The 18368-nt window shown below is 38.3% G+C and overlaps 1 protein-coding gene across 1 annotated transcript in view; it reads right to left on the reverse strand.

The window, feature by feature from the left end:
- Nup37 (nucleoporin 37) overlaps positions 1 to 18368 on the reverse strand; it is a 29632-nt gene that overhangs the window by 11172 nt on the left and 92 nt on the right. Inside the window, exons 2-4 of the mRNA XM_042693331.1 lie at positions 16513 to 16732; positions 9142 to 9266; positions 3744 to 3816 (exon numbers count right to left, since the gene is read on the reverse strand). Of these exons, the coding sequence (XP_042549265.1) occupies positions 3744 to 3816; positions 9142 to 9266; positions 16513 to 16671 (357 nt within the window). The 5' untranslated portion in view covers positions 16672 to 16732. The remainder of the gene's footprint in view (positions 1 to 3743; positions 3817 to 9141; positions 9267 to 16512; positions 16733 to 18368) is intronic.

Below are 18368 nucleotides of genomic sequence, written 5' to 3' on the forward strand. Positions count from 1 at the left end.
TAAAGCATGGTTATCCATCCACTTTTCCAAAAGGTTTATTTTGGAAAGAAGTTGATTGTTCAAGTCACTGCTATTAGTTTAGTCTTTCTTTTCTAGCATATATGTGTGTGCTTTCTTACAAAAACACCCATAATCTCATATTCACCTCCTTTGTCACTTACTACATAAAGCTTAAATAAATATAAAATCTTCTTAGGGAACGCTAGACTTTTATTGTGTATCTGCTTCTCTATACACTTACTACAACCTACAGACAATATAAAATTCACTTTCTTCTGTATTTATTCTCTTGTTCAATGTGACTGCTAGCACTGGTGACAGCCGCAGATACAAAAGCATAGTCACAATCAACATGACAATCATCTTCTAGCCATAGAAAGAACAAATGGAAAATTGTAAGGTGGAGAACTGTGTCAACAAAAAAGTTTCATTTTGCTAAAATCTTCATAGTTTAAATACTCAATTGATCTGTCAGTTATCTAAACATCTTTGTTTTTGTGTGTGTGTTGGTTGTAGGGCCTGAACTCTGGGCCTGGGTGCTGTCCTTCAGCTCTTCAGCTCAAGGCTGGCACTCTATCACTTGAGCCACAGTGCCACTTCGGCTTTTTTCTGCTATGTGGTGCTGAGGAATCAGACCCAGGACCTCATGCATGCAAGGCAAGCACTCTACCACTGAGATACCTTCCCAGCCCCAAAGCATCTTTTGTGTATGTGTGCTGGCTTGACCTCAGGGCCTTAATCTCTGATTTAATTTTCTTGCTCCAGGTGATGCTCTACCACTTGAGACATATCTCCAGTCTAGCATTTTACTGGTTGACTGAAGATAGAGTCTCACAGCCTTCTCTGCTCAAGTTGGCTTTCAACTGTGGTCTTCTAAGTTTGCTTCATGAGTAGCAAGGATTATAGGTGAAAGCTAATGGCACCTGCCAGATATTGAATCATCTTAATAGGTATCTTCTCCCGCCCCTAATTCAAATTGGATCTCAGTTCTAAGCTTAATAAAGTGATTTTGTATCATATCAGTTACTATGTAGACATGTATCACTGAAGCAATTATAAGAATTATATGTAGCATTAATACATTTGGTTATTCACAATATATTCTTAAATTAATCAATAGTGTAATACATTAAGATGATTATAATTAGCTTATACTATAATTTTTACTATTATCTAAATCACTGGAAAGGTTAATGTCATTCTTTGTACATTATTTACTACTCTTTAAAATATTCATATTTTAAATTTACTAGTAGGCAATATCATTCCTGTAAGAAGTAATTTTAACCAATATTAATTACTACATTATAAGAAAACACACGTAGAAATAATTATAGTAAGTACGATGTATTGTTCTTGTGTTTTATATGAGTTAGTCCAGTCAATGCTGATAATCATACAAGGCAGAAGCTATAATTATCACTTCTTTCTTTCTTTTTTGGCTGGTTCTGGGGCTTGAACTCAAGGCCTGGGCATTATCTCTGAGTTTTCCTCAAGGCTAACATTCTACCACTTGAGCCACAGTTCCACTTCTGGCTTTTGTGATTAATTGGAGATAGAGTCTTATAGATTTCCCTCCCTCCCTTCTCTTTCTTTTTTGGCCAGTCCTGGGGCTTGTAAACTTAGGGCCTTCACCTAAGCTTCTTTTCCTCAAAGCTAGTACTCTATCATCTGAGCCACAGTGGCACTTCTGGCTTTTTCTGTGTATGTGGTACTGAGGAATCAAACCCAGGGCTTCATGCATGTGAGGCAAGCACTCTACCATTGAGCCTATTCCCAGCCTCATAGACTTTCTTGCCCAAGGTGGCTATTGACCTCAATTCTCAGATCTCAGACTCTTGAGTTGATAGTTGTGAGCCATCAACACCTGGCAATTAGCCTTATTTTTTAAGAGACTTTTTTTCTTTTGCCAATCCTGTGGCTTGAACTCAGAACCTGGGTACTGAGCTGCTGTTGTTCAAGGCTAGCACTCTACCACTAGCCACAGCGCCACTTCTGGCATTTTCTGTTTATGTGGTACTGAGGAATTGAACCCAGGGCTTCATGCTTGCTAAGCAAGCACTCTACCACTAAGCCACATCCCCGGCCCCTAGCCTTATTTTTTTAAATTGGAAAGAGTACAAAGGGATTGGGTTACTTGACCAGTAAGATCATCATTAAAAAGAAGAGCTGGGCTTTAAATGCTGGGGGTCTAGCTCCTGTGTCTATACTACTACAGACTGTGTTTTGTTATTTTAAAAGTTGATTTTTGTTTTCCAGGTTTTTTTTTTTTGGGTCCAGTCATGGGGCCTGAACTCTGGGCCTGGGTGCTGTCCCTTAGCTCTTCAGTTCAAGGCTAGCGCTCTACCACTTGAGCCACAACGCCACTTCCGGCTTTTTTTTTTTTGCTTATGTGGTGCTGAGGAATCGAACCCAGGGCCTCATGCATGCAAGGCAAACACTCTACCACGGAGCCACATTCCCAGCCCCTTCCAGGTTTTTTTGGTGGTACAATTAACATATTATATGCATGTAAAGAGTAAAAGGTGATGCTTTATTTGTGTCAGAACTGGGGCTTGACCTACTGGGCCTTGGCATTCTAGCTCACCGGCCAGTGACAGGCATTCTACCAGCCTTGCATTTTGCTGGCTATATTTGCAGATGCAATCTCTCAGACTTTTGTGTCCTGGCTGGCTTCAAACTTCATTCTTCTTGTCTCAGCCCCCTGAATAGCTAGGTTTACAAAATGAGCCACAGATGCCATGACACGATCATGGTGATGCTTTGACATACATATTTGAAGATAATTACTGCAATCAATCAAATTAATATATTTATCATTTCAACTTTTTCCTTTGTTACTTACCTTGTATACGTGTGTGTGTGTGTGTGTATGTGTGTGTGTATGAGAGAGAGAGAGAACTGTTTTAGCAAATTTCAAGTAGTTGATTATCTTGTTATAATTAATAATACATATTATTAATATCTTTTATGGGTTTCACTGTGACATTTCTGTTCATGATTATATCATATTTTGACATATTCATTTTCTTGATCTGTGAACTTTTTTTGGGGGGTCCGGTCGTGGGGCCTGAACTCTGGGCCTGGGCGCTGTCTCTCAGCTCTTCAGCTCAAGGCGAGCACTCTACCACTTGAGCCACAGTGCCACTTCTGGCTTTTTTTTTTCTGCTTATGCGGTGCTGAGGAATCGAATCCAGGGCCTCAAGCATGCAAGGCAAGCGCTGTACCACTGAGCCACCTTCCCAGCCCTGATCTGTGAACTTTATTGCATGTGTATGTGCAGGTCCTGGGTCTTGAACTCAGGCCCTGGGCACTGTCCTTCAGATTTTTCACTCAAGGTTACCACTCTACCACTTGAGCTATAACTCCACTTCTAGCTTTTTGGTGGTTAGTTGGAAATAAGAATGTCATGGATTTGCCTATGTGGGCTGGCTTTGGTTCTCAGATCTCAGCCTCCTGAGTAGCTAGGAATAAAGGTGAGTCACTAGCTCCTGGTTTATTGTGAACTATTATTTCTCTAATTTGCTGTTTTTAATATTTTATTCAAAAGTGATATAAGACTTAATATCTTCAGTTATTACTAAGAAGCTAGTTATAGCATGTAATAAAATGAGATCCTAAACTATATATCTTAACTTAATGACTGCAAAGGTAATTTAAGTTGGAATATAATTAAATTAGCAAAAAGTGAGGCTGGATCTTAAAATACTGAAAAGATTTGTAAATTATACTTGTCAACATACCTTATATTCATTTTTATCTTGAAGATCTGAAGTAAATACTCTAATTTTCATATCAGCAGCGGAAGTACCAAATCTGGAAACAAACAAATAAACCTACTTGTAGCCTTTATAAGCAAATTTTCTACCTACAATGTAGCTCTCCCTCAAAGTCATCAAAATGCTTTATTATAACTCATAATCATGTATTTGGGGGGCTGAGGAAGGGAAACAGTATTTTAGCTGGATTTTAAAAAACATATCTAGCTATTAAAGTAATAGGTAAATAAAATATTTTATTTTAGAACACATAAAATTTTAGTATATACTTGATTTAATCTCTTAGATTATAGAAGTTCAGAATTTTATAAGACAGCAAGGAATGCCTTATATTGCTCTACCTTTCTCTGAAAAAAATTTTGTTGTTGTTGGTTGTGGGGTCTGAACTCTGGGCCTGGGCGCTGTCCCTCAGCTCTTCAGCTCAAGGCAAGCACTCTACCACTTGAGCCACAGTGCCACTTCTGGGTTTTTCTGCTTATGTGGTGCTGAGGAATCAAACCCAGGGCTTCATGCATGCAAGGCAAGCACTCTACCACTGAGCCACCTTCCCAGCTCCTCTCTGAATTTCTTTCTTTTTTTTAAACTTTAGAGGAATTTAACTTATCTTTCAGTAAAACCAGAAAACCTCAGAGCACTGAATGAAGTAAACAATTTACTCTCCTGCCACCGGAAAAAAAAGCAAGCAGAGATGAAAAGAATAGGAAGGAAGAGAAAAATTAACACAATCATATGCTAAAGATAAACCCCAAGGAAGGATTCTTTGTAAATGTAAGATAAAGTCAATAGGCCTGGGAAGGTGGCTCAGTGGCAGAGTGCTTGTCTTGCATGCATGAGGCCCTGGGTTCAATTCCTCAGCACCACATAAGCAGAAAAAGCCAGAAGTGGTGCTGTGGCTCAAGTAGTAGAGCATTAACCTTGAGCTGAAGAGCTGAGGGACAGTGCCCAGGCCCAGAGTTCAGGCTCCACGACTGACCAAAAAAAGAAAAAAAAAAAAGATAAAGTTGATGATGTTAAAGATTAAAAAGTTATACCTTTGCCATCTTGGTAGACACTATGTAGTCATGACAAAACTTCTATTTATTTTGAAGTACTCTGAAAGAACTATTAAGTTAAAAAAAGTTCAGGGTGGTGAATATAGTCATAATATTCAATAGACATATGTGAAAATAGGACCAGAAAATTTGAGGGGAGAGGCTATGCTGGGAGAGATGGGGGATAAAAATGAAAGGGATGACACGCAGAAAACTAAAAGTGGACCCCAGCCTATCACCAAGCACCAACATCAACTCAAAATGGATTAAAGACCTTAACATTAAACCTGAATCTCTGAAACTACTGCAGGACAGAGTAGGAGAGACACTTGAACTAATAGGCATAGGAAGGAACTTCCTGAACAGAGTCCCAGGGTCACAACAAATTGGAGAGAGACTTGACAAATGGGACTACCTTAAAATAAAAAGCTTCTGCACAGCTAAATCTATCGCAACCAAGCTAGAAAGACAACCAACTAATTGGGAAAAAATATTTACCAGCAATATATCAGACATGGGGTTAAGATCCAGTATATACAGGGAACTCAAGAAACTAATCCCTCCCAAACCTAACAAACCAATTACTAAATGGGCAAGGGAACTAAAGAGAGACTTCTCAGATGAAGAAATAAAAAGGGCAAAGAAACACATGAGGAAATGTTCATCATCCCTGGTGGTGAAGGAAATGCAAATAAAGACAACCCTGAGATACCACCTTACCCCAGTCAGAATGTCCCACATCCACAAGTCAGCCAACGACAAATGCTGGAGGAGATGTGGAGAAAGAGGAAATCTATTACACTGCTGGTGGGAATGTACACTTATACAACCACTTTGGAAAGCAGTCTGGAGTGGGGAGGGGGGGAGGGGGGGAAGGATTGGGTGGGGGGGAGGGGGGAGGCTGGGAAGGGAGGTGAAGGGTAAACAAAGGAGGAGGCTGCAATGCTTGGTAAGAAACGTATGCATTATCCTGCCCATGTAATTGTAACCCCTCTGTACAGTATGTTCTCAAATAAAATAAAATAAAATTAAAAAAAAAAAAAAAAGAAAGCTAAAGATTGACTTCCCTTACAACCCAGTCATACCACTTCTAGGCATCTACCCTGAACAACAGGAACCAATATACAAGGACACATGCACCTCCATGTTTATTGCAGCACTGTTTACAATAGCTAGGATATGGAAACAACCCAGATGCCCCACCACAGATGAATGGATCCAAAAATTGTGGTATCTATACACAATGGAATATTATGCAGCCATTAGAAATGACAAAATAATGGCATTTGCCGGGAGATGGATGGAGCTAGAAGAAATCATGTTGAGCGAGGTAAGCCAAGAGCAAAGAGACAAACGGTACATGGTCTCCCTGATAAGTGGATGTTAAATCCAAAATGTTAGGTGATAGGACAAAATTAACAGGACTTAAGAAACAAAGAACTTCCACTCATCTGGTCGAACCACTACTAAATATCCCCATGCTGCTGATCTCATGTATGGTGTATATGTGTACACAGTTATATGTTATAGACTGTGATAGACAATTTGCTCCAGGAAAGTTAGAATGAGCTTGTGACCTTAAATGAGCATCATTATTTCACAGTATTGTGGAATAATGATTAAATGAGCATCATTATTCCACAATACTGTGAAATTTGGGAAATTATGTAATCAATTAATCACAATTAAAAAAAAAATAACCTCGGGGAAGGTAGGAGGGAAGGGATAGTAGGGGGAAAACAATGGAGGGGGTAACAATGCTCAGTAGGAAGTGTACTCATTACCTTACTCATGTAACTGTAACCCTCTGTATAGTATCTGTACAATAAAAAATTTAAAAAAAATGAAAGGGATGGCATTGATAAAGGTGTCATAAACTGACACCTTGAATTGAAGCTCCTGTGTACATCTACTTAAGAGATATACATTTTTTTTTTCAGAGCCCACAGTTTACATACTAGTTTAATAATAATTTTGTATATTTACACATAAAATGAGTTAGATACATAAATGGAAGTGGTGCTGTGGCTCAAGTGGTAGAGTGCTAGCCTTAAGCTGATGAGCTCAGTGACAGCACCCAGGACCAGAGTTCAAGACCCATGACTGAAAAAAAATAAATAAAATAGGAAATGAACATCATACCAGCTGTTTGCAAGGGTAGATGTATGTTAACAACAGCCAAATAATTCATAATTAAAGCTATTAAATATTAAGTTAGCTAAAACCTGAAAAAACTTCTAAGAGCAAAAAGAATATTTTCAAACTTTGCTATAGGTAGACATTTCTATAAAAACAAAAAGTCTTCACAATTACTGATGATTGAAATGTCAGTGTGATACCAACTAGAATGGTACTCTGTTTCTCAAAGAACCCAGTTAAGACTCAGAAACTATGTTCCAGACACAAAATGTAAGTTTTTGATGCTTCAATCTATATTGATTTCTATAATAGGAAAACTAATTTCTGGTTATAGATATTAGATTAGTGATTGATTTGGTAGTGAGTGTGTCTTAGGGATGAACAAGGATGGAATATGAGGTTTTCTGGGATGACATAAGGCTACATTAATAGGTATGAATTATAAAAGTATTTAAATTTGTGGAAACTTAACTGTTCAGTTAAGAAAAGAGAATTTTATTGTATTAAAATTGTCTCTTAGGGAAATAAGAATGGCCAATAGAGACATGAAGAAATGCTCAACCTCTCTAGCCATAAAAGAAATGCAAACCAAAACAACTTTGAGATACCACTTCCCCCAGTTAGAATGCCTTAATCAAGAATTCTAATAACAACAGATGCTGGAGGAGATGTGACCAGAAGGGAACCCTACTGCATTTCTGGTGGGAGTGTAAACTTGTTCAACCACTTTGGAAAGTAGTATGGAGGTTCCTCAAAAGACTCCACATAGAGCTCCTCTATGACCCAGCAATCCCACTTTTGGGTATTTACCTGAATGATCACAAACAAGACCACACTAAAGCTACCAGCACAACTATGTTTATTGCAGCATTATTTACCATAGCTAAGATATGGAGCTGGGGTGGGCGGGGGGAGAATGGGAAGGGATGGGAAGGGGAAACAAAGGAGGAGACTACAATGCTTGATAAGAAATGTACTCATAATCTTGCCCATGTAATTGTAACCCCTCTGTTACAGTATTTTCACAATAAAAATAAAAATAAAAAGATATGGAGCCAACCCAGATGCCCCTTAGTAGATGAATGGATCAGGAAAATGTTGCATATATACACAATGGAATTCTATGCCTCCATCAGAAAGAACATCGCCCCATTTGTAAGGAAATGGAAAGACTTGGAAAAAATTATATTAAGTGAAGTAAGGCAGGCCCAAAGAAACATAGATTCCATGGTTTCCCTTATTTGCAATAACTAGTATATGTCTGAGACAAGCAGAAAAGTTCAGATAAGATGATATTAAGTGAAATGAACCCCAAGATAAGGCCACAAGTGGTTTTTTCTTTCTTGCTATTGTTTCTAACATATTTATAAGGTACCACATGATTTTTTGGTTGCTTTGTATGTCCCTCTCCCATGGAATAACCCCTGTTTTCACTGTATTTGCTGTTGATATAATTTGGGGAGTGGAAGGGAAAAAACAAATTGTTTAAATAGGGATACAGGTTGACCCATTGCAACAATGAGATGTACAAGATGCTATGTCCTATGTCCTATGCTATGTAGTGGGGGGACTGTAGTTGTGGAGATGGGAGGGAAGAGGTGGAAGGGGAAAAACAAAGGAGGAGGCAACAATGCTTGATAAGAAATGTACTCATTACCTTGCTCATGTAATTGTAACCCCTCTGTACAGTATTTTCACAATAAAAAAACTTATTTTTTTTTAAAAGTTGTCTCTTAGTTAAACAGCTTTGCAGTGTTTTTTTTTTTTTTAATTGTTGTTTTTGTTTTTGCTTTTGCTGGTCCTGGGGCTTGAACTCATGGCCTGGGTGCTATCCTTGAGCCTCTTTGTACTCAAGGCTACTGCTCTACTACTTGGGCCACAGCACGACTTCTGGCTTTAGTTTATTGGCAATAAGTCTCAGACTTTCCTGCCTGGGCTCGCTTTGAACCATGATCCTCACATCTCAGACTCCTCAGTAGTTAGGTTTACAGTGGCGTGAGCCATCAGCTTTCTAGTTTGGACCAGACACAGTCAAGGCATAACTGCTATGGTCACAAAGATGATAATGCTAAATCAGTAAACAATAGTAAATGTAAAAAAATCTAAGCATGAAGGAAAAAAGTCCCTGCAATTAGACTTGGGATTACTTAACAGACATTAATAAATATTGCACTTGAAACTTTTAAACTTACCTGATTACTGGAGGCAATGAATCGAGTCTTGTCTCTGGACTCCATGCTATGCAATCAACTCTGACTCCATGGTGAAATGTTCGTAATGTTTTATACTGAATTCCTTCAATGTCTGCTTCTTCCTCCTAAGCACACATAGTACATGTTAGGACAAACAATATAATATTCCAAATTTCATTATAATGAAGTTCCTGATAAATTTATCAGGAAGTCACATATATGCATTTGAACCATTTAAAGGTAAATAGATGGTGAGACTGAACTACTTTATCTCCAGGGTTTAGAATAAAGCTCAGCTTGCCTAAGAGGCCATGCTTTGGTCCCTTGCAATATAGGAAAAACAAAAATCAACTCCTACTCTTAAGTACGCACAAAGTGTGTAAGTCTTACCATATAAACCTCTAAGACAACCCAAACTGAATGGTAAACACACTATTATTCTAGATGATATTTTACTTCTAACAGTAAACACATTTCATAAAAAAGCTAAGAATGAGGTATTTGTTATATGAGTAGTAAAAGTAAATAAAAAAATTTTTTTTGGTCTGTTGTGGGGCTTGAACTCTGGGCCTGGGCCCTGTCCCTCAGCTCTTCATCTCAAGGCTACTGCTCTACCACTTGAGCCATAGCACCACTTCCAGTTTTCTGGTGGTTGATTGGAGGTAAGAGTCTCACAGACTTCCCTGCCCAGGCTGGCTTTGAACTGTGCCTCAGCTATCAGGCTCCTGAGTAGCTGGGATTACAGGCATGCGCCACAGGTGCCCGGTAAAAAATAAATGAATTATATAGGCATTATCAGCTGACAACATAATAATATACACTAAGTAAAGTCTTGATTATGTGGAAAGTACTTGGGGGAAGTTCTGCCACAATGAGTTCCAGGCAGCATTTACATTTTGCATTATATATGTGTAAGATGTTATGAGTAATTCATCTGTGCTGTACAATCCATGAAATGAATATTCAAAATACTATGTTAACTATTTGATTCTGAGGGGTATAAATGTCTTAAAGTCATCTTTTCACCAAATTCTATTTTATTAAAACACATTCAAGCGCATATAGTTGGAAAAGTGAGGAAAAGTTGAATTTTAAAACAAACCATCTATCTCTGGCAATGTGAACAATAACCTGAGATGTTCTCCCACTATAAAGATGGGAAAATAAAATTTAGAGAATTCAGATAAGTGAATACCAAGGCATCAAGCTGTTACAACGACTTAAAAGGTTCAGCTTGCAAATGATGGGAGATAAAGCTTAGTAACTGCACGTGGAAGGAGCCAGATCAGAGACCTCTGTATAGATTCAGAGTTGTTGAGGAAGTAGAAAAACAAACAAAACAATGACAAAAACTGCAGAAAACTTTGATGGCCAGAAAAAGGAAATAGCAACTTGTGAGCAATCTCTATCCTTTGCTGGTCCAAATCTCATTAGAATGAAAATTGAAGTCACATTATTATACAGTCCAGAAAATGACAAAGAACATATTTCAAAGTGGCCATATGTACATAGTAGTCCCAAGCACCTTATAGAAACATAGACATTTCTCTTTGGATGTACAATGTCTACTCATTCTACACAGTGTAACAATACATCACATTGTACCCTAAAACAATATGCATTTATTTGCCAGGTGCCAGTGGTTCAAGCCTGTAATCCTAGCTACTCAGGAGGCTGAGATCTGAGGATTGTAGCTCAAAGCCAGCCCAGGGAGTAACGGCCGTGAAACTCTTATCTAATAAACCTCCAGAAAACCGGAAGTGGTGCTGTGGCTCAAGTGGTAGTGGTCTAACTTTGAGCTGCAGAGTTGAAGGACAGAGCTCAGGCCCAGAGTTGAAGCCCCATGACCAACAAAAACAAAAACAACAAAAACCACAAAAAAATGCAATTATTTCTGTAAAACACTAACAAGTTAATAAATAAAGTGAATAGTTGCTAAAGAAAACCCTCAAAAGATGAAGATACCATATTTGAAATAAAAAAATCTTAGATGCATCTAGAGTTATAAAAAATTATTAAAATTCAACAAAAAATATGATGTAAAGAAAGGTTCTACTATTTGAAGGAGTGAACAGAGGAAAAGAAGAAGTGTCAGTATTAAGAGACAGTGCAAAGGATTCTCCATATTATATGGAATGCAACAGTAGCCACATTTAGAAAGGACAATAAATCCTCGAGAGCCAAGATAAAAAAAAAAATCTACAGCTAGAAGCAATATGGTAATTCTTCAGAAAACACACATACAAACATATGGAAATATCAATTTTAGCAGTGAAAGCTAGAAAGTCTTTTCAAAAGAGATTTTCTACCAGTAATAATTACAAAAATCAGTAACTGACACTTCAGCAGAAACAGCAAACAACAGGAGGAACTAATATCTTTAAAATGCTGAAAGTAACTAGAATTGTAGACACAACAAATCTGATTTCTCAAGAATGAGGTTGTATTAAAAATGTTTTCAGAAAAACAAAAGCCAAGACATTATACATTAATAAAGTTTCACTAAATGATTCTTTAGATCCCTTTTGTTATCAAGGGCTGGCAAACTATGGCTCAAGGACCAAATCTATCCTATGGTTTGCTTTATATATAGTCATGATCTAATAATCTTTTCTACATTTTTAAGTGGTTGTAAAAAAAAAGAGTAATATGTAACAGAGACCTTAAGTGCTTGTCAAAGTCTAAAATATCTATGATATGAGCCATGTGCTGGTGGCTCATGTTTTTAATCATAGCTACTCAAAAGGCTGAGATCTGAAGATAGTAGTTCAAAGCCAGTTCAGGCAGGACAGTTTGTGAGACTCTTATTTACAATTAATCATGAGAAAATTGGAACTGGTACTGTGGCTCAAAGTGGTAGAAATCTAGCCTTAAGCACAAAAGCTCAGGGACAGGGCTGAGAATGTGGCGTAGTGGTAGAGTGTTGTCTAGCATGAAGCCCTGGGTTCAATTCCTCAGTACCATACAGACAGAAATATCCAGAAGTGGCACTGTGGCTCAAGTGGTAGGGTGCTAGCCTTGAGTAAAAAGAAGCTCAGGGATAGTAGCCAGGCCTTGAGTTCAAGCCCCAGGACTGGCAAAGAAAAAATAAATAAAAAAGCTCAAGGTCTGGCCCCAGGCCCTGAGTTCAAGCCTTTAGTAACACTAAAAAAGTCTTTAGTAACACTAAAAAGAGAAATCAAATATAAAACTTTATCAAGGAAGAAAAACCCTAAAGGATGAGGTAAGAGAACATGGCAAGAATATGTATATTGACGATGGTTTCCATGTTAGAAAACGAAAAATATCTATAATACCCAACAATATTGGAGTGGATAAGTTGTGGCATGGTCATATATGACATAGTGGCAGGAATAAATGAAATTTAACATCAAGGAATCTCACAAATCTAATGTTAAGCAATAGTAATAGAGTATAGAAGAACAAAATATAAAGTTTAAAACATACAACAAAACATATTAGTTTAGTGCACCTATACAGGGGCAATATTACAAAGAAAAACAAGGAATCATAAACGTAAACTACATAGGGATGTAGTTCAGTATAGAGCACTTCTCTTGCATGCACAAAGCCCTGCGTTTGATCTCTAGCACCAAAAGAAAACAAAAAACTTCTCTGACATCAACACAAAATTTCTGACATAGTTTCTTCTTGGGGATGAGAAAGGAAGTCAGTAAGGCAAGTATATACAAGAGTTTTCCAAAGATCTGCATGTGTTCCACATTTCTTAGGCTGGACACTGATGAATATAGAGTATACAGGGGTCTGTTCTTTATTACTTTTCTTTCTGCCTTATATAGATAACATTATTGTTACTATTATTGTTTTGCTGATATTGAGGTTTGAACTCAGGGCCTCATGCTTGCTTAGCTTGCTTGGCTGAAAACCTACCACTTGAACCATGCCTCTAGCTGGTTATTTTGGAGATGGAGTCCTCAGACTTTTCTGCCTGAATTGGCTTTGAACTTCAATCCTCAGATCTTAGTTTCCTAAGTAGCTAGGATTACAGATGAGAACCACAGATGCCAGGCTAAAATGCATATTTATAAGTATTAAATATTACAACTAAAAATAAAAATATAAATTTTGTTATTTAAATTGGTTCTTGAATTAGGTCTAAAGATTAGAGCAAAAATGTTCATAACAAATTTGCCCAAGGAATTTTCCCTATTAGAAAACTTTTATCTTTTATAAGAGGTATGGTATTATAAAATTTTCAAGAAAATGGAGGGACAAAAAACAGATGCAGCAATGGTACTCACTAGACAGACACTATGTTGAAAATACACTATACAACTTGTGGGTGGGAACAGGAGGGAAAAACTGGAAGAGAGTGACAGAAGAGGAGACATTGTCCAAAAAGAAGTTTACTTACAGGGGAGTGGGGGAGTGTAGTTGAGGGTGGGAGGGAAGGGATGGAAGGAGAAAAAGAGGAGGCAACAATGCTTGATAAGAAATGTACTCATTACCTTGCTCATGTAACTGTAACCCCTCTGTACAGTATTGTCACCATAAAAAACTTATTAAAAGAAAAAAAAAGAAGTGTACTTATTACCTGACATATAACTGTAACCCCTCTATACATCACTTTTATAATAACAGTCAAAAAAACTTCCAAGAAAAAAAATACAAAGCAGGTGAAAGTTAATATATAGTAGAATATCTATATATCTATGTTGACAGGTTGGATGGTCATAGGCATAACAGGTACTACATAGTTTGAGTTTTTATGTATTAGTGTGAAACCTTTCTTTCCTGGCACCACTATCTGCTATTGAGCCAACAAAAAGAGCAGACTGTATGTGTGGTATAGGCAGAGATGAATGCTATTTTGGGTTCAATTTGGGGTGTAGGTAGTACTGTATAGACAGGAAATTAAGAGATTTCGGAAAATTTGTCATAAGTGGAATGATTCTACAAAGCTCCAACAATCTGACGTTGGGGCGCAGTCAGGGTGGTAGAAGTGCTATTCAAAGGTTTTTAACTGGTAGGTCTTCTACCACACCCCTTTAAGGCCAAATACAGAACTTCAGTTAGACAAAACTGGAATTTATCTAGTCTAGTCTGAGTCTTCTATCTAATACTTCACCACTAGCAGAACAATCTGCAAAAACCATTTCTGAATGCCTTCATTTGGGAAACAGTGTTAAGAGTGTGTAACATTAACCCAAAGACTGGTTCCATGTAAATTCTACTCATTTGCTCTGGAACTCTGTCTCTGGAACCATACAGAGTAAGTTTGATTCAATGAGGGCAAATATCTGTCCATAACTGATCTGTACTAGGTGAACACACACAAAGAAGCAGATTTAGTACCTGTCTTACAGCACTACAAGCAGCAATTGCAAATAGTGATACAAGTAACAAAGTCCACGGACAATTCTAAGAACCTGTCTCACATAACACTTTAAAACATTTTAATACTACTCTAAAATTCATTTTCAAATATATTATTTCCTTTGGAAAGAGAGTGCTGATTTATATGGGAGCTCCTAGTAACAGGGGGCCTTAAATATTTGCCCTTTTTTTTTGTCTTTTATAGCTCTCCCCCCCCCCCCCCCCCCCCCCCCGTCCCCCCCCCTCCCAACCAGCTGAGGACCGAACTCAGGGCCTTGCGCTCACCAGGCAGGCACTCTTCTGCTGAGCTAAACCCCCAGCCCTGGGCCTTAAATATTTGAAGTGTTGCTAGTTTAATGTGATATGAACATACTCTATGAGGTATAAAATACAAATCATGGCTTTAAACTTACACTATGAAAAGAATATACATTAATATTTTTATAAAGATTACATGTAAATTATTTGAAATATACTACGCAAAAAATATTAGAATTTCACTGCTTTTATTTTTTTTGGTCAGTTGTGGGGCCTGAAAGCTGGGCCTGGGCGCTGTCCCTCAGCTCTTCAGCTGAAGGCTAGCACTCTACCACTTGAGCGTCAGCCCCACTTCCGGCTTTTTCTACTTATGTGGTGCTGAGGAATCGAACCCAGGGCCTCATGCATGTAAGGCAAGCACTCTACCACTGAGCCATCTTCCCAGTCCCACTGCTTTTATTTTTATGTGGCTACTCTAATATTGAAACTTTTCTTTGTAAATTCACATTATAATCCTACTAACAGTACTGAGTTAGCTCATTTTGAGAATTTTATGTCTGAGGGTGAATTTCCAAGTGACTGAAACCCCAATTCACAATTTTCTTTTTCTTTTTGGCCAGTTTTGAGGCTTGAACTCAGGGTCTGGGCACTGTCTCTGAGATTTTTTGCTCTAGGAGATAGTTCTCTACCACTTTAGCCACAATACCACTTCTGGCTTTTTGGTGGTTAGAGATTAAGAGTCTCACAAATTTTTCTGCTTAGGGTACCTTTGAACTATGAACCTCAGATTTCAGTATCCTGGGTAGCTAGGCTTATAAGTGTGAACCACTGGTGCCTGGCCTTAATTGAATTTTGATGCCATAACTGTAAAAGAAACTGCCTCTTGAGTAAAAAAGAAAACAGTATTTCTTTGAAAATTGGTCCATCGTCAAATTACCTAATTATTTGTAATTTAAAAATTGTATTTCTAGAAATATTCTGGCAAAGGCTTACGTAGATATTCCAGAGAGTTAAACCTAATTTGTTGATCTTCTCTCATACATGGTCTAGTTTTCTGTGGGAAAATTTGACATGGACTTACTTAGAAGAATGTTATTTTGATGAATATTTGTAAGTCTGACTATCACAACTGCCTATATCAACAAAAGCTACAACAAAACAAATCCATATAGATTATAATGTGTCACATGTCTTCTAGGAACATTACAAATACTACCTTACATTCCTACAAAACTGTATTGAGCATTATTTTCCTCATATTTATAGAAAAGATATTAAATTGTATGGTTAAGAGTTGCATTTAGAACTGTAGACATTTTGGCTCCAGAATTCATGCTCTCACATGCTGGACTGTCTGCTCTGTTAATATGACCCCAACATTTTGGATATTCTAAACATAAGCTTTAGATGAATAAAAAATTTGAAAGTAGATTAATAGGAAAGATAAACATGAGACCTGCAATTTTCCTTGGAGATCATTTTTAGTCTCACACTATTTTTTTTCCACATATACCAGTGTGCAATTACTCATTGATTTTAATGACTAGAATATTCTATTACTAATCACAAGGCAAAAGAGAAGCTTCATGCTCTTCTTTTCCACTATCTATGAAAAATTTGCACAAATCACAATCATATATTAATGGTAATGTCTCTGTGTGGGTGTTCATTTCTTTTTAAACACAAACTCAATCCAAATATATTTTAGGTTTGTATAGATTTTTCTTAATCAGTGAATTATCTTCATTGTTATTAAGTGGTAGTTTGTAGACTAACCTGAAATGTACACATGCCAACAGCCACATAATTATTGCCACCATATGCAATTAAACTTCCCGAATCACCACTCTCAAAGGGATTAAATTCTACCACATGCACATAATCTTCACAATCCACAGTGTAGGTAGCAGTATTTCTTGCAGCATCTTGCTTCATCTTGTATGTCAAAACTTCAGCAGTTGAATGAGTAAAATGCCTTTTGGATAATGTGACAAAACTGTGGATTACAGCACAAATACAATTACAATGGTCAGGGATAGTAATTTTTATTTTTTTGCCAATCCTGGGGCTTGAACTCAAGGCTTGGTACTGCCCCTGAGCTTCTTTTGCTCAAGGCTAGCAGCATTCTACCACTTGAGCCACTTCCAGATTTTCCTGTTTATGTGGGACTGAGGAATTGAACCCACGGCTTCATGCATGCTAAGCAAGCACTCTACCTACCACTAAGCCATATTCCGAGGTCAGTGATAGTAATTTTTAAAAAACGAATCAAAACATGGTTGGGAATTGGCAATGTCACATACAGGTCAACAGAAAGTAAAAGGATTTATCAAATGACAGAAAACAAAAATTAATCTAATTATGAACAGTTCAGCACCTGCTCCACAGCTTTCCCCTTTTCCACATTTGTGACAGCCACAATTGTAACACTGTAAAATTCTGTTTAAAATATATAGCACTTGAAAATGTAGCTATTTTAACAGAAAATATACTCATATAAAAATTTAACAATATTTACAGAGCATTATTTGTAAATGGCATGTTTGCCATTTTACTGACATTATCACATTGAATATTTGCATAAATGCGGTACTACTGATAGCATTTAAATATAACAGTAAAGATTTTAAGGTTTTAAGAATTTGTCAAACTTACAAGCAGGATCAGGATCTGAAAATTTGTATGTTGGGCAACGGCGCTACAGAAAAACAAAGCCTTTATCTAGGGATAGTTATGACTCAGGATGAGAAATGGGAGTGCCAACATGTGTGACAAAAAGTTAGTCATGGAAATGGCGCTGTAGCTCAAGTGGTAGAGCGCTTGCCATGAGCTGAAGAGCTGATGGACAGCGCTCAGGCCCAGAGTTCAAGCCCCACGACCGACCACCCCCCCAAAAATAATAAGGTTATTCATAAAACCAGGCACTAGGGGCTGGCAATGTGGCTTAGTGGGTAGAATGCGTGCCTAGCAAGCGTGAAGCCGTAGGCTCGATTCTCCAGTACCACATAAACAGAAAAGGCCGAGAGTGGCGCTATGGCTCAAGTGGTAGAGTGCTAGCCTTGTGCAAAAAAGAAGTTCAAGGATAGTGCCCGGGCCCTGAGTTCACTAGCTCCTGGCACCAACACACAAGCAAAAATACCAGGCACGAAACTTCAACTATCCCGTCAAGGCCATCTGTATACGCTGGAAGTTGTATTTCCGTAGAATTAAGAATCTGAGTGGTTTATTATTAACGATTTTACACAAGAGCTGGGCCAAGAATTGGGCTCAAGTACACACACATCACCATGTGGCCCTTGAGCGTCCACTGAGACTCAGAAGGGTCCCGTCTCGGGGGAGCTAGTAACCTTCAGGTGGGAGCATCCCCGAGTGGACACGTGCCCAGCTGACCAGCAGGTGAGGCGGTCACCACTAGCGATTCGAGGTCGGACACTCGGGTGCCAGCCCCTCACTGAAGCCTGGCGTTATGAACATCCACAAGGCCTCCTGGGCACGGAGGGCCGCCAGCGTCCCTCGGCATCCCGCTCCCATCTCCCTGAACCCGAGGTGAACGAGAAGGACGCCCCGAGATAAATGCTGGGGCGCGTGGCCTCCGGGAGCGAAGCTGCCAGGCCCTGGGGCGGGGTGTGTGT

The sequence above is a fragment of the Dipodomys spectabilis genome, unplaced genomic scaffold, assembly GCF_019054845.1.
Source record: "Dipodomys spectabilis isolate Male_0828 unplaced genomic scaffold, ASM1905484v1 ptg000163l, whole genome shotgun sequence".
Taxonomy (NCBI): domain Eukaryota; kingdom Metazoa; phylum Chordata; class Mammalia; order Rodentia; family Heteromyidae; genus Dipodomys; species Dipodomys spectabilis.